General features: G+C 43.5%; 1 protein-coding gene across 1 annotated transcript in view; it reads left to right on the top strand.

Moving 5' to 3' along the window:
* Positions 1–16,818, top strand: part of AFF1 (ALF transcription elongation factor 1) — a 76,558-nt gene extending 59,740 nt beyond the window's left edge. The window contains exons 16-24 of the mRNA XM_083861673.1: positions 536–672; positions 907–978; positions 1,654–1,747; positions 1,850–1,893; positions 2,650–2,894; positions 5,538–12,515; positions 15,444–15,566; positions 16,132–16,283; positions 16,560–16,818. Of these exons, the coding sequence (XP_083717799.1) occupies positions 536–672; positions 907–978; positions 1,654–1,747; positions 1,850–1,893; positions 2,650–2,894; positions 5,538–5,659 (714 nt within the window). The 3' untranslated portion in view covers positions 5,660–12,515; positions 15,444–15,566; positions 16,132–16,283; positions 16,560–16,818. The remainder of the gene's footprint in view (positions 1–535; positions 673–906; positions 979–1,653; positions 1,748–1,849; positions 1,894–2,649; positions 2,895–5,537; positions 12,516–15,443; positions 15,567–16,131; positions 16,284–16,559) is intronic.
* Positions 16,819–17,267: the final 449 nt, after the last annotated feature.

Genomic DNA, 17,267 nt, shown 5'->3' with positions numbered 1-17,267 from the left:
CTCAGCCCTGGTACCTGAACATGAGAATGAGGTTCGCTGGCTACCATGACTTCCATGCTCCACACATGGAGTGTGTTCAGTCATGTGTTGGGAGGCTGTCTTTATTTGCCACTCAGATGTTTCTCTTTGAACACATCTGGAGAATGGGATTCAGAGCTGGCATTGTTGGGGCTTAGCTTTGCAGAGCTATAAAAGCTGTAAAAATGAAGGGAGGGAGTACTGGAGTGAGAAATCCCCCTGTGCCTTGCAGAAGGCAAGCCTCCAAGACCAGACAACAGTATCTAAAAAAAAGTGAAGATAATAAATTACTCAAGGAAACCATTGAGAAAAAAGAGCCAAATGGAGCACACAAAGCTGATGGCTAGGATCACATTAAGGGTTCTGCTGAGAACCCTTTAATTTTCACCCAGAGGCCAGACTGAAATATATTTCTTTCTTCAAATCTTGCCTAACTAGGAAGAAAAGAGAATTCAAGTATGCTTGAGAGAAGTGTGTTTGGTCTTAGTTAAAAAAATGAGAATTTCCTTCCCAATAGACTGACAAGACTGGAAAGGCCTTTCAGTACCTGGAGGCTGCCCTTTTATTCATTGAATATGGGATTGCCTTGGAATCAGACGTGCTGGAGCCAAAATCAGCTTACAGCATACTCAGTGACACCATAGTTCTCATCAAGTAAGTGGCTTTCAGAGGGTGACAGGTTGGTGTGTTTGGAGGGGAGGGCATTTTGACACATGGTCCTCTGCTTGGGATCTTACAAAGTTCTTTGTGCCAGGACTAAGAACTTGGGGCAGCTTTCCTGTCTCTCCAACTGTTTTTAAGATAATGGCATTCACTGTTTTTTGATAAACTGTGCGGCTTCAGAGTGCTCTGGTGGCTGACAAGGTCCTGTTTATTTTGTTTCCCTAGATTCATTATGACTTTGAAACCATTTGCAGACTCCTCAGTCTCTTCACATGGAAAAATCTTTGCTGTGTTACGGTGAGTAACTGTGCTTCTGCTCCTTTGTGCACTGCTTTGAAACCTGATGGGAGGGAAAGATCCACTGCTTCCAGGGGTGAAGGAGTGAGTTAAATGGGAGTTAGAGTTATGCAAGGAAAAAAACCACAATATAAAAACCAAAATGAATTGAAACATCTCTAAAGCAAGCTGGGAGATCACAAGGGACCACGTGTAGAAGGTACAGGCTTTAAAATTTGATCTGCTGGTAACTTGAGAGCACATAAGGGCTTTCACCTAAGGTGAAAGAATGTGATTTGGCTGCCCATGTTTGAGCTGTGTAACTGAAGCTGTAACTGAACATGGATGAGGCACTTCTGGATGGGGGCTTACTCAGCCTTTGGCACCTCTGAGAGCCTGGGCACTTGTTTGTGTGAAAGACCAGAGAAAGCCCTTCCTCATTTCTTGCTTTCCCTTGTGTTTTTTTTTTTTTTTTTTTTTTTTTTTTTTTTTTTTTTTTTTTTTTTTTTTTGTTTTTTGTTTTTTGTTTTTTTTTTTTTTTTTTTTTGCAAAGTCCTTTTTTATCATGATCAGAAGGAGGAGAAATTTTGAGCTTTCTTGACTTTCCAGTAGAGCTGAGGTGTGCCTGCCTCCATCTCACCAGGCTGATGAGGGCTGGGCACAAACACTGACACTCAGGTGTGTTTCTGTCCACAGCATGCGCTGCCAGTCCATTCTGCACATGGCAATGTTTGGTTACAAAAAAGACACTGCAATGAGGTATTCCAGACTCCTGAATGACCACTTCAAGGTAGGGCACAGGCATCACTAAGCTGCCAGCTGCATGGTTGTGGTAGTTACTGATGTCAGCTGAACAATCCCAAACTAACTACATTTTTATTCCTTGCTGCAGAGTAATTTCAGAGTAATACAAGCACCTTCTCCAGGTGTTGCAAGGTAAGATTTAAAAATTCATTGTTTTGTGTCTGTGTTTCAATGACAATGAGTAAGAGCTTTTCTGTGTTCTGTAGTCATTTCATGTGGCAGGCAGCTGCCAGGCCATCTTTCAAAATCTATGGCCAAGGTTGTTTGGACTTTGACAGTGGTGCTGATTCCAGTTACATTTTTTGGCCACCTTGCACAGGATAGTTCATTGAGAAGTAAACGGTCTCTTGAGAGCCATGGTGGAAGCCCTGTCATACCAGGGACTAAAATTAGGTTGGTTGAAGTGGTGGGGGTGATGAGCCAGGCTGTGTCTGGAAGGCTGACCACATTTAGCTGCCCTGGGTCTATAAATAAGTGTGTGTAGGCTGACCTGGCTGCTCTGAGGAGCTGCCAGAAGCTCCAGTCTCCACAGGAGGGGAGCTTCAGTGTGCCTGATTTGGAAGGCATTAGGGAAAACACTTGTGTAATCTGGTGAAGACTTTCACAAGTAGGTGTAGATTTTGGAAGATGGATGAGTGGCCCTTTTCAATGTCTGGTCTCACATTTTCTCCTGTTGAGTAGAGTCTTTCACAATCACTTCCAAAAATTTGGCCTTGCCCTCAAAGTGCAACTGCTTGTGCTGTAGCTGAGCACATCTCACTTTTCAGTGCTCCACTCCATGCTGCAGGCCTGGGTGACACCAGATAGCTCCTGGCATGAGGCAGCCTTGGGGAAAGATGCTTAGCTCTGAAGCTGAATGTTCATGATGGTGTTTCTTTTCTGCTGCAGAAGCACAGGCCTGCCTTCTCCTCTTTCTCCAATACCCTCTCCTGCTGGATCTGTGAGTTCTCAGCCGGGATCAAATGATAGCAATGGCGTTGGCCACAACGGCATTGGCAACAGCACTGGCTCTACTGTCACTGTCTCCTGTCACATCTCCAGTGTCACCTCTTCCTATGTCAACATCACCTCCTATATCCTCCATGCATATGAAATTTGGGAAAAGGCTGATGCACTGGCCAGAAAGAATAAAGGTAAGGTTTTGCCCTTTGTCTTTTCTGTCTCATGTGTCATGGTTATGTGAGTATTTGCTTCAATCCTGACACTTAGTGCAACAAGCACCATACCTAATGATCAAAGCATGAAATATGTTGAATATCTCTGCCAGGGCATATTGGCAGAGATACTTGAAGGTGATATATGGATGAGTGTTCCCATTAAAAGGTTTTCTTGGCGTCCTCAAATGTCCAAGAGCTAAGGGATGAGGGTGTCAAGTGCAGGAAACCAGCCAACTTGCTTCGTGGTAACACAAGGAGCATAAGGGGTTTGGTTTTTTTCTGTCTTTTCCTTTGGGATACTGAGCTTTTTTGAGTTGGTTCACTTTGTTTAAAAATATAATTTTGGCCTGTAGCCTCGTGTTTTAGTTTTTGTCAAATTTCCAGGTCATTTTTTCTTGAAAATGGTGAAGCTGGCTTCTCTGCCTAACAGAGAAGCTGAGCAGCACTTGAATTTGAGTCCTTGCTGGGCACATGCCCAGTATTTGCAGCAGCAATTCCTGGAATTGCTGCAAGTTGGTTTTTTTTTTTTATTATTATTTTACAGTTTTATTGTTAAAAATGTTGTATTGTCCTTTGGCACAAGCAGTGGTGAAAACACAAAAGCCACAGGGTGGGTGCAGTCCAGCCTGTGACCTGCCATCCCACGTGGCCTCAGCAGTGTCATTTTCCATACAACACAAAGTTTTGTGAGCCAGTGTGGGTGAAGAGATGCATTGCCATGACTTGTTGGCAAACTTGCAAAAGAAAATAAGCACAATGTGCCTGGCTGGATTGTTGGAAGGCTGTAAAAATCCTCACACTAATGAGGCAGTTGCTGAAAATCAAAAGGCTTTCCAAGTTACCTTTGAATAAAAAACTGGTTGTTGGCTGTTCTCTGTGCTTGCAGCAGCAGTTCATGTGTGGCATTTTTGATTCTGTCCTCAAAAGGCTGATAAAAGACTGTCATATAGAAGCAGTGGATACTGCTAATAAGCCAGAGGAGTGAGTGGAGGAAAATGTGTGGAAGGGCAGCTTGAGCACAACCTTGCATCAGTCAAGGCTAAATTAAAAACTTGCTCTGTGTGGCTGGTCCTGATGTAGGGGGATGAGGACTGGGATCCTAAATATTCTATAGGGAGTGGATCTGTGCAGGAGACCAGTAAATACTCATGGAGGCTTGGTGGTGGTGTCACTGTTCAGGACAGTTGGAGGCATTTCAGAACTGGAATTTACTGATAATCAGTGTAACATACAAAGAGGCGCAGAGAGTAAAAATGCAAAATGAATAAAAAAGGCCACATCCTTGATTCTTTATGCAATTTATAGGGTGTAAGAAGAGGAAGAAAGAGCAGCAGCCTTTAGGTATCAAGATCTTACATGCAGGGAAGTCCTAAGCTAATAGAAAGCAGTGAGCTGTATGTAACTGCTGTCCAAGACACTGGTGCAGAGCTGAAATGCCTTCAGGAGGGTGCACTGACAGGTCCCAGCTCCTCACTGTAATTCAAAGCAGCTCTGTGGTTCACGAGGCTGTTACAGGTTGTCTTCAGCCTCTGATCTACCCCTGCAAGGACAAGCTGAGCTGTAGGCATGGACGTGAAGTCCTCCTTTCACATGATGCTGTGCTGACAGATCAGGTTATCTTCTGTTTGCTCAGACAGGGGCTTTGAATTCCTTCTATTTCCCATGGAGGGCATGGATTCTGGAAACAAAGCAGGAAAATCAGAGGGAATGATTTTCCAACCAAGCAGTGTTCTCTGCTTCTGCACTGGCAAGTATTAGAAAGAAGTGTTGTGCACTCTGCTTCTGAAGAGCTCCTTGCACAGCCAACCAGAATTTTTCCACCTCTAGCTTCAACCTTTGGGTGTCAAAAAGGAGAGCTGAGAATGACCAGTTTCTGAAAAGGTATTTAGCAACATGGTTGAGCTGAAGAGTGAGGCACTGGGCCCGTGTCAGTGGGAGGCAGGTTATGCAGGAATGTCTTGGGAAGGTGACTGCAAAGGAATAGGTGTCTCATGGTCACCTGCACAGATGATTGCCAGCACAGACCAGGGCTTGCAGCCTGCCAGCCCCTCACAAGCAGGGTCAGGTGTGCTGCAAGAGCCACCACCTGTGCAGGAGGAGGAACAGGATGCCTGGAGTTGGTGGTGGGATGGGAGGAATGTGAGATCTGCCTGACATGCTCAGCCATAAGCAATCCAAACCAGAGCTGTATAGCTTGGCAAGCTACACAAATAGAGAAATTCTGATGCCTCCAAGGTTTGAGGATGGATGAATGAAAGAGAACACAGCTGTGTGTGCTTCTGAGTGCTGCTCAGGAAGACACTCAAATTTGTCCTCTTTGGAACTTGAGAGAAGCTTGAAGCAGGGACTGTGGTGTAAACACCCAGACTTTTGCCCCTGTGTCCTTTAAAGTCAGGACATGAGGAGGTGGCTCAGTGTGTGTAAATGTGTTTTCTTGATGCCTGCATTGCCTGCCGTGTTTGTCAGCCTTCCCATCCCTTGACACTGCTGAGCTGTCTGCACTAGCACGGTTTATCAGGACTGGCTAGCTGTGTGCTGCTGCTGTCACTCCTTGCCTGTCAGATGTGCCTGGTGTATGAAACCAACCAAATTTTCTCTTTCTCTCCCTTTTTTCCCCAGAGTTTTTTGCTGAACTCAGCAGAGCAACGAGTGCTCTGGCACTGACCAGTAGCCTGACAGACCTGGTACACTACATCAGACAGGGATTACAGTGGCTGAGACTGGAAGCAAATATGCCTTAACTGGTTCTCCAGGTGGTTAAATATCTTGAAGTTTTTTTGCACTTTTGAAGCCTCAGAAACAGTTTAATTTTTTTTTAATTGTTCAATACAAAGCACCTGCAAGGGAGAATATTTTAAACAAAGTTGGAAGTTATCTGGTTACACTGGAAAACCCTTGAACTGTGTTTTTCTAGGGTAGCACTTTGCTACCTTGAAAAAGAAGAGACGGAGGATGGCACCTTCCTTTAAAACGATGAAGTGCAATGAATTGTCTGAATGGCCCGATGTATTGATGGTCTATAAACATTTCTGTCACAAATAACCAGCAGGACAATAATTGCACATGATGCTGACAAGAAGGAAATCTGCCTCCAGAGGTGGTTATGCAATATCCCACAGCCTGCAGCAGTTGTGTGCCCAGACAACATGGCAGAGGAGTTGCAATCTCTGGTGTCTTTGTTCCTCAGAGAGCAAGTAGCAACCTCATCAAGCACCAGACAGCACTATGTTACAGGAAAAACAGCAAAAGGATCTGCTCTGCCTGCTTTCCAACCTCAACCTCCTGCTTTTGTCAGCCAGCTGACATAAATGAGGAAGCCACTGCCTTCAGTGCTGCAAGTTTCCTTTTTCAAGTCATCACTGCTTTGGTCCTCCTTGCTGTGCTCTCATGCACATCCATGCCCTGGGCACTCCAGCTGTGTTACTGAGGGGCTGGCTCAGCTTTAGCCTCGCAAGCCAAACACAGTTGGGGTGACAAAATGATGTGGTGGGTTTGAAACAGCTCTGCCTCTCTGCTGAGGGATGTCACCATGAGGATTCTTTGTTGGGCTGATTTTTTTTGTCATTTTGGGGAGTGGGGGTGCAAAAGCTGCACTGGTTCACTGTGATTGCTTGGACATTGTTCTAAGAGCTTCCATGGGAAGGAATTGCTTCTGGTTAAGGAGGGATTAAGTGGCTAAATGTGGAACATAAGATAAATTGCATTTGGATATTTGCCTGCAGCCATTGAGGGTCTTGGTGACTATCTAAGACCAGGATTTGTACCAAAGTAGGGTCTTCTTCATGTGGGAGACATCTCATGTGTTCTCTCAGCCACACTATAGGATGGACCCAGTGACTTAGAAATCTGTCAAGGGAACAAGAAAGGGAATAACGAGCTGCTTCCAAGCATTATTTTCCTTGTCACAGTGTCAGTGAAGGCAGCACCCATGGCATTTGTGAATTCAGTGATGTGCCAGCCTTCTCTTCCCAAAGATTCCTCGTGGTGTGACAGCAGCATCCTGCCATCCTCATACATACTAGTGTGCCTTAGCCTGCCGGTCCCCTCTCACATCCCTTGCCCTGTCCCTGACATGGGGCTGCTGAAGAGAAGGATGGTATCCCCCAATAATTGTGTTTACGAGAAAGAATTATCTCCCTTTTCCACATAATTTCACCATTAGGGAGGAACAGGTCTGCAGATGTGCAGAAGTACCCCCCCCACCCCGCCCCCCCTTGTAAAATACCTGCTCATGGGTTTTAGGCTCATGAAAATGGACAGCAAATAAATATCAACAAAAGGTTTGCATTTCCAAAAGCAGTTTCTGCAGAAAGGGCCCCTGCCATGGGGAAGCTTGGGCTTTTCTTGGTTCTGGGAGGAGGTGATGGGAGCGTGCTGGTCCCGAGCACAAGGGAGCTCTCCTGTCACCTTCCCTGGCAGCGCAGGACCACCAGGATCATGGCTGGGCCTTTCTGCACCTTGAAGGGATTGGCCTTTTATGTTCACTTTGTTAAAAGCCTCAGAGCATTTCAGGGATAAGCTGTCCTAACAGAAACGGAAGGAAGATCCATGTCCCCACTCCCCATTTTACCTCTCAAGCTTTGCTTGCACTCCTCCCCCCTGGAGCAGCGACTGCTCAGAGTAAGCAGGGACAGAGAAGGGCTCAGCATTAACTGTTTTGTTCTCAGGAAGTGTGGGGATGGGCAGCCAGCCTGGAGGCTGATGTGCACTTTGGAACTTGATCCCAGACTGGTGGATTGATGCCACCTTTGGACTTTGTCCTCGGACACAGCTATTTCTAGGCTCACCAGCTGAGGCAGGAGGAGGAAAGACAAAAGCTTTACTGCACCTGGAAACCACTGTGGGAGCCTGCAGGAACTGTAGCAGAGTGCTAGGGGAAAGCATAAGGGGCAGCAGGGACAGGGGAGTCCTGGTACTTTCCTTCTGTGTGCATCCATATCCCTCCCTGCTGCCAGGAGAGGTGCTGGCTGCTGTGCACAACTGGTTGTGTGAGGGCTGCTCCCATTCCCAGGACAAACTCCTCTGGGCTTGGTGGGAAAGAACATCACAGGCAGTTTGTGTCACAGGTGTGTAGGGGCTCTTTGGGGGCTCTCAGTTTGAAAGCAATCTGTGGAAGCATCACTCCCAAACTCCACAGCAGGAAGGTAGGTTTTGTTCCAGGACACAGAGAAAGAGTGTTCAAATAATAGGAAATTTTAAGAAAAGCCATCATATTTCAACCTTGAGCCAGGTCAGGGGCCTGCAGAGGGTTAGGAAGGAAGCTCATAATTTTCACCTGGGCCTATTCAGGCCTTTAAAACAAAGAAACAAACAATAAATAAAAACAGAAATCAAAATGTAGCAGTGGAGGAAATAGCATTTGCCATTAAGAAGCAAACCATTAATCCAAGGAAAACCAGGGGTGATTGTTTAATCCCAGAAAGAAAGGAGGCAGCTATGGTGGCAAAGCAGCATCATTTCCATGCAATATTTATTTAAAAGAAATAATAATACATGTGTTGAAATTGTCAAATGTTCTATTTTTAAGATGCCATTTATTTAATAGTTGAAAACCCCACTTCTATGGAGATAGAGATCTCTTCTGTAACTGAAAGTCAAAGTCTGACTGCAATGCCCTTGTTTTTGGTTTTGTCCTCTCCCCTCCCTCTTGGTTTCCACGATAAATCTGTACATCTTATTTTGGGGGTGTATGTCCCTCTTGTATATAACCTTTTTCTGCCCTGCGTGTGATGGAATTTCTGAGATGGTTGATTCATATGGGGGAAATAAACAATAAATGAATGTTTGTTATGAGGTGTTTCAAGAGTCCTTGTGTTCTCAGCTTCTTGCAGAGAAATTCTAGTGTAGCTTTTCTCTGAATGGCCTTAGTGTTTCCCTTCTGAATGAGGTTTAGGTATGAATTTCTTCCATACAAGAAGGCTCTTGTTCCCTTTGCTGCCCTTGCCCTTTCCTTAATGACCAGAAGTGGTGCAAGTGTAGATGCTCAGAGTGGCAGAAGCCTCACAGCTTGGGACATGTTCCTCCTAGTCTCCTAAATCCAATGCAGGGAAGGCTGTTCTGGGCCAGCTGCTGAAGCCAGCAGAGCCTGACAGGAATATCCCACAGGCTGGTTTCAGGCAGTCCAACAAGGTAAATTAGAAAACCAGGAGACAAGGCACAGAAGTGGTGGCTGAAGGGTCCTGCTCTGTGTTTGCCACAAAAGTGTTGTAGGGCTCGATTTGTGGATTGGTTTCTGAAGGGCTGTGAGGAGGATTTCCCTCAGGGAATTCCACAGGATTTCATGCTCTGTGGTAACAGTGGTTGTGCAAAGGGATCTCTGCCTCGACCTTGCCCTTCTTGTTGGAGGCTTTTCCCACTTTGTTTTCTGTCAGGCAACATAGCTGTTCCTTGGAAGAATGGCTTTGGCATCTCTGTGCACTACTGGGATATGATCTGTGTGTGTGGTTCAGGTCTATTCTGCAACAAGCGTTGCCCCCAGGATGTTTGCTAATAATGGATGTGGTTTTCTCATGCACTGTCTAAACTGTAGAGGATACTGAGGACACCTGGTTTAATACCTGCTGGAAATGCTGCTGTTACAGGGACTGTGCATTGTGCACTCTTACATTGCAATCAGTGCAGGGCTGGGGCAAAGCAGGGTTGATTTTGGGGGCGGGATGGAAATGGGGTAGAATATGCCAGCAGGGAGGGCATCCAAAAGCCAGGCTTTGTGGGGCTGTAGCAAGGAAAGCCTTGCCTGGCTTTCTGCCCAGGGCAGTGGCCCCTCTGGGCTAACACAGCCAAAAATATTTTTCCAATAATGCTTTGTTGTCATTTCTTTAATTATCGAGTTGTTATTGCCCAAATTTAATTTTGCAACTCTGTTTAATTTATTTTGAGATTTGTTATTGATTATAGATGAGCTTGCATTCTGTCTTTGGCTTGGCTTATCATTTTCAAAGACAAATGCCATTTTTGGCAAAACAGCTGAGTTGAAGTCAATTGCACTTTCTCAGCCCTCTGCTGCTCTCCAAACACTAAAATAGCCCCTTGGCAGCCTGTGCTTTCCTTACATTAATTGCAGTTTCAGCAACCCCTGTCACAGAAAACCAAACTGTTCCTGGGCTATCATCAACCTTTCTGAATCTGTTTCCATAACTTTTGTGTTCCTGAAACTTGTGCACAGAGCAGTGTGCATTCACTGCTGCTTTGTGATGTATTTTGTCAAGGTGTGGGGTTCCCAGAGTTCCTGCTGGATTTTCCTCCTCTCCTGCTCAGTATTGCTGAGGTTAAGGGGTTTTTTGGGTCTAGTCCTTCATGTTGTGGCATTAAGGCTGTGTTTTACACTGTCAGAGGCATTTGCAAAACTTGTAGATTGTTTAGTGAAATCTTGATTTTACTGCTGGCCAGTTGCATATGAAGAAATACTTGTAAATGGAAAAAGTAGTTCAGATTTTTTTCTTCAGTTTCCAAGTAATAAAATGCATCTGGTTTTCACTTGTTCCATGCAGGGTTTTTCCCAGATGCCTGCTGTACCTTTTCACTTGGAAACTATAGCTGTGGTAAATTCAAGTCTTTATTTAAATTTTCATTTGAAAGAATCAAAAAATCCTGTCAGCTTAACAACTGTAAAGGAGTAATTACTTAGACCATGTAGTGCCTTGGGAGTAGCTGGGATCTTTTGGACCAGGGAGGTTGTAGGCAAAAGGTAGCTGGGCTCCAGCTCAGGGCATGAAATACTGTGCAGGCATATCAGAACCTGGGGGGCATTAGGGGTGTAAATCTTGCAGTCAATGCACAAAATCTTTTCTACTATTTTTCTCCCACACAGCTGGGAGAAATGAGCCTTTTACTTTGATTATATTTAGTGCTAAGTGGAATAGTAAGCTGAGTGCAGGTAGTAGATTAGACTAAACAGTCTGGCTGAGGTGAAAGGGGAAGAGAAATCTGCAGACCATGGGCACAGCGTTTATTTTAGCACACTAAACCAGCCTCTTGACAGCCAGTGGGTTTTCTGTGATGATTATTAAACAAGAAGCAAACAGTTCATTGTATTTCTGTAGCCCATGCAGGAGAAGAATCACTCCAGATAGAGGCATTACTTCCCCCTGCTGTTATTTTGTATAAGGACAAGATTTACCCTCGAAAACAGAAAATCCCACACTGCAATTTGGTAGCTGACACAGCAACACAGCACAGTTCAGACACAGTCCTGGTCCTGTTCCTCTCCAGTGATTCCTTGGCACTGTATGAGTGGGACAGAACATGCACCACAACTGTGCAATGACTGGTGGCAAGTGGAAAATGGCAAATTTGTTTGCAAAAATGTTGGTAAAGAAATAAATGTACGATTTTTTAAAAATGTGGGTTTTTAAAGTGCTCCAAGGGCAAATAAATTCTAATAAATTCAGCAGTAAGCATGGGAAAATGGGATACAAGAGCTTATATCCTTTAAAACAAAAATATATTTTTAAAGCTGAGGAAGTAGAAAATTCTATTATAAAGCTAAAAAAATGTGAAATGAAATTAAACCTCTGATTTTATTTCTACAGTGACTGTAGAAGTTCATGCTTGGGAAAATGGGTTAGGTGGAAGGAGGCTGGGCAGTAGCTCACGTGTATTGGATGAGGGCAGGCAGCAAAACGTGCTGCAACTGTTGTGATTGAAAACCTTCCTAAATAGGAACTTAGTAAGGGATTCCCTCTTTTCACAGAAAATTTCAGGACATATAGTTGCAGTGTAGCAATCAAATGTGAAAGAATGTTGTGCAGCTGACAGGTAGTCAGAGCAGCAGAGCTGCAGCAACAGAGCTGCTCTCATGAAAAAATCATCTGATAATTTTTTTCATCATTGAAGTGAATAAATCATCTCCCTGATTTGTTCATCAAATTAGGAGTTCTTGGAATTGATTTGTATCTTATCAATTATGTGTTGGTTTTTTGTTGTTGTTGTTGTTTTTTTAGATTGTGTCTCTTGGACTGAGATTATTTAATACTACATTCTTTCACCATCTGATGGTCAGAAGCCTTTCTGGAATTCTGATTCTTTCAGGAATCAGCTGTACTTTGAAAGAAATGTAAAGAATCTGTGAATCAGTTGGGCTGCTGTGGTGTTTTGCTGTCTACAACACTCCAGTGTCAGGGGTTTTTTTTCTCATCCAATTAACTAAAAATTTACATATGAAATTCTTGTTGCAGAGGCCCTGCTGCAGGAGTTCTCCTGTCTGGACTGGTAAAGAACCTCCTGATTTTCCATCACTGCTCAAAGCCTAAAAGTCACAGAATTTAATTTCTTGCCACCTTTTTTCTTTGAATGCCTGAGCCTGCAGCCTTTGGACAAAGCTGCACAATTGCACAGTCTGGCCCTGGTCCCTGAGGGCTCCCTGAATGGCTCCTTCTCAGCTGCTGGGCAGGGAAGGGGTTTGGTGATATTCCTTGTCAGAAAGCCTGTCTGTGCAAGGTAATTCTCTGCTGGTCTGAAAGGGAGGGAAAAGGCCAGGCACTGATGTCTCCTCTCCCTTCCATCCCTGTAGATCAACAGGAACAGCTTCAAATCCCAATTCTTACTACTGCCTCTGCAAGCTGAGAGTAAGAAGTTGTCTCTCCAGGGAAATTGCAGGTAAGGCTGGAGCTGCTGGGAGAGGAGGAGAGCCTTGTCTGCAGAGGGTGTGAGGTGAGAGCTGCTGGAACAGGGAGCTTACCCTGAGTGAGGTAACTCCTGACCCCAGACTCAGCTGCTCCTACAGTTGAGCTGTCACAGCCAGTGACTCCAGGGGTAAAGCCACCATGGAAAAACCCAAACTGCAGAAGTGAAGCCAAAGCTATTGATTTATTTTTGTTATTATTTTCAGTTTTAATAATCCAATGTCCTCTGTAACTGTACATTGAGATGTCTCTTCAAATAATTTAATGTATGCAAAGACATCAAATTCTGCCCTTAGCTGTGCCTGAAATTAGATGTCATATTAGGGACAGCAGCATTGAAAGGAAGGGAAGCTCTTGAGAGGGTACATAAGGTTTAACTTTTCCAAGCAGCTTCTATGTTCTATTAGAGCAGTTGTTTGCCTGGGGCTTGAAGAAGAAAAGGCAGAAAGAAGAGGAATCAAGTCCAGTGAAGGGACATAGAAATCAGTTTGGCTACATACAGAACTGTAAAAAAACAGGGGAGTCTTTGGAAGATAAGCTGCGAGTTTCCCCAGTCTGTTTTCCTGAGGTCTGCACCTTAGGGGTTGGCATTTGAGTAAACACCACCCTCAGCCCCGTGATTAGGAGGAACTGTTGTTTCACCTGGGGTCAGGACACTTTCTTGTACTGCCAGGTGTCCACTTCCTCAGCTTTAGGGAATCTCTTAATTAATCTGTGCCCAAGTGTGTGAAACAGAGCTTGACTCACCAGGGTACAGTGCAGGTGGGTTATCAGCAGCAGCTCATGGTCAGGAGGGGCTGCACTGTCTCTCCTGGGAAAGCTGACTTTGATTCATCCTCCAGGTGCCATCAGGGGTTTATTTATGGGAATTCTGCAAATGCTCTGCTGTGTTGTACTAATCTTTCCTCTTTTTTTTTTTTTTTTTTTGGAGATGCAGTCTTGAGCATTTCAATGGGACTTGATGCTGTGATCATTATTGGTTTTAAGAGCTTAGCAACTACATAAATTGTCATCTGCCACCTCTTTAGCAGACAAACCATTTCAGTCCAGGTCCAACAAATGCCAGCTCTTACAGGCAAGAAGCAGTATGGTAGGGCAAAGGCTCAGCTGCCCTTCTGGTTAGATTCTGCTTGGCTTAACAGGGAAAAGGTTTTAAACCAAATCATCCTCACTAATGATCTCAGGCTACAGTATAGAGGTTCCTCAGTTCTCCACTGTGCTTTGCTAAAATATCATTAATTTCTAGAGAGGACTGAAATGTTCTCTCTGCAGATGCTAGGATGCTTTTTCCAGGTTCTAGGCCACGTTGCAATGGGAGAGACAAGCCCCAGTGATACCAGCCTGTTTTCTTTTCACATCAGCTCACCTGTCCCTGCAAATGTCATGATCTTACAAAAAAATCTAGAGGGCTTTTAAAAAGAAATATTTTCTATTGGCTTTGAGCTCAGGTTGGTTTGCATAAGAAATTACTTCAGGGCCCTAACTGAACCTAAGGGGTTCCTGTTCTTCAAAAGGGAGTTATATAAATCAAGATTCTGTTTACTCCTATGCTGATTCTCTTCTTCCTCTTCTTGCCTCTGCAAAACATGTGTTCTCCAGTTTATCTAAAGGAGAAAAATTGCATTTTCTTTCAGTTGTACAAACTGACAAAGCAGTGCTCTGCATCTTCCCCTGACCACCAGGCAAGAAGGAAGATTTCTGGCACCCCATTAGGAACACCCAGAGTCGTGATGTTCCCAATGGTTCACACAGCATTGTGCAGGGCAGGGTTTCATTTGTTGCTTTCCTGGCACACACTCGTTCTCTGTTGGCTGGCTCAGCTGTATTTAGCAATTGTTCCTTGCTTACGTGGAAATAGTTCTTGGATTAGAATTCAGTCTCTCTGTGCAGTTAATTTGTGGAACTATGTGGTAAAAAAAATGTTATTTTGCCCTTAATCATTGTGAACAGAAACATAACCATAACCAAACTCTCTTGGATATACATATGATTTTCAGTATAATGTACAACAAAAGGCATTGTATTGAAAATTTCTATTGAGTGTCAATGGTTTTAGTTACAACCTATAAAATTACATTTAATGAATCCCATAATGTTTCACTTACCAGTGTCTCTGTCTATTACAAATGCTGAACTGGGAGCTGCCAAAGGAGTGACTCTCATAATAATAATAATAATAAAAGGGTTCATTGCAGTCATTCCACCATAACTTGCTGTTTCCAAGTTTGTGATCCTTTGATGCTTACTTGGCTACAAAATGAAAGCCTTGTCTCCAGACAATGAAGGAAAGGAAGGTTATCCTGGACCATTTGAAGCCTGAGAATATTTGATTTTTTCATTGTTTACAGCTAGACTTGAAAAGGATCAAAAAGATTTTTGCAGGACTAGCTTAGTGTAAAGGCTTCTTTCTGACTTGTAGCACAGGCAGTGACCATAAAGAAAGCATTATCTTTAGTAATCAATTACACAGTAATTAAAGCAAACTACAGATCATTTCATACAACAGGGACAGGGAGTAGAGAGCTTTTTCAATATAGAAAAAACTTCTGTATGTACAAGCCAGAAAGATGGAATTCATCTAAAAACAAAGTTCACTCTTTACTGGAAACTTCAGTTTTTCTTACTCTTTTACACCTGTTCTGGAAATCAGCAGATTGCCATTAATGGCTGCACCTGACCTCCTTCAGAAAGCTGTACCTAATTATCCGAATGGAGCACTAAGACACAACAGAGTAAAACAGATTTAAAACATTTTCAGCTTAGTTCTCCATTTGCATTAACTCCATTTGAATGAAATTTCCCTGCTCCTAGGATCTGGAGTGAGTGTTTTAGTGCATACAAATGGAGAAGAATCCCCCTAAAGAGCTCTCTAACATTCCTTACTGTATTTTGTTATTTTCAGAGGCACATCAGCACAAAGCAGTAGGATACACAGGCAGCTAAGACCAGAGTGTCCAATGCTGAGAAAAGGGCACTTGGATCCCACATGGAGGAGAACACAATAGACAGTGACAGACTAGGAATGGTGAGTCTTGTTTCTGATGGATGAGTATCTACTGAGATGAACTTAAAGCCAAGACTGAAAGAAGGACCAAGTTAAGGCATTCGACAGATAATTAACCTGTTTTAAAGGAATTCAGACGTACTTTGGGACTAATTTAGTGAGAGGAGCTTGTATTTCCTGATCAGTCCCCAGGATCAGGGATGTGTTATACCTGAGTCAGTGGCCTTGAGAGAGATAAGCAAGATGTCAGCAGAGTTGAGGTTACACCAAGACCAAGAGAACCCGTCCCTTCTGCCCCAGGGAAGGGGGCAGAGCTCATGGTGAGCTAAGGGTGGACATGGTAAGGAGATTCACATGTGGCATCCTGTTATGAGCACAAGTTTCTTTTGGTAAGGAAAGTCATCTTCATTCCCAATTGAGAGTGGGCTTTCCAACGGCAAAAACATTTGAAAAAATTAAGATCAGAGAGGAGAGAAATCAGAGATCTGGTCCAAGGCTGGGACCAAAGTCTGTGTGAAGGTGACAGAAAGGATTTCCAACTGAGCATGAGCAGCCACCTGAAATGCAGTTTTTGCATGGAGGACAGAACACCTCTTCTGAATTTGGGGAAGAGATAATCTCCATCTAAACCAGTGAATAAGCTGCCACTGTACTCCATCCATTTCCAATGGACACAGATCTTTAAGGTCTTACACTACAATGCCCACCAAAAGCAACAGGAGAATGGAAACATGAAAGGTAATATCTTGAGCTCTGTTATTGAAAATAAGCTATTAAAAAAAGCCTCTTATTGTGATAACTGCTACCAAAAATCCTGTGTATTAACAGAATGTGAAGTGCTACCTAGAAAACCTTCAATGTATTTTTCCACTCTTTATTTGATAGGTCTCGAAATAGTCTGACTGGGAAAAGGGTAGAAAAGGGTGGGAAAAGTCACAATCTCACAAATTGTTTCTAAAAAAAACCCCCAAAACCCCCTGATTTATGACAGATTCTGCTTGATTCTATTTACAGAGAATCCTGCTGCTGAGGGGAATTGATATTGGCACTGACACCTTCATAAAATGCTACCAAGGGTGAAAATGAACCATCAACATCGCAGCTATGGGAAGGTGTAAGTAGTACTGGCTGCCAGGTTGATATGTAAATGTGTGTATTCCTGTATCACAGCCACTCACAGCCATGCAAAATGTCTGAAGGAAAAATTGTTATTGCTACTGAGAATACCCTTCTCAGCCTCTTTACAAAAGTAATAAAAATACTGCAAAAGCTACACTGGCCTGTTTCCTGGAAATGCCACTTTCTGTGTGTTGGTAGAGGTAGGCAAGAGAGCTTCTGACAAATGTGTAAGTACAACATGTTCAGCAGAGATTTTCACCTGCCTCCGACTTGCAGGCTGAGAAGCACAAATCTTGTGTGACATGTCTAGGGAGGAGGAAATCAACCATCAGTCATTAGCTGATAAAGCCACAGAACAAGATGTTTATTCCCATTTTGGTTTCTGGTTTATTTTTTTAGTATGAGAGTTACAACTTTTGTAACAATAATGTTTGATAAATAAACCGTTTTGCTTCTTAGCTGCACATTTTTCTCTGATAAAGACACTTATGTTCTTGAATTCTTATTTCCTCTTCTAAATGCTGACATGCCCCTTTAAACATGAGCTTATATACCATGACATTTACCTTAATAAATTATTTGTATTGTATATTGGTTTGTACC

Source organism: Zosterops lateralis, assembly GCF_965231275.1.
Source record: "Zosterops lateralis genome assembly, chromosome: 5".
NCBI classification, from domain to species: Eukaryota; Metazoa; Chordata; class Aves; order Passeriformes; family Zosteropidae; genus Zosterops; species Zosterops lateralis.
Note: the sequence above shows the minus strand (reverse complement) of the source record. Positions and strands in the feature narration are given on the sequence as shown.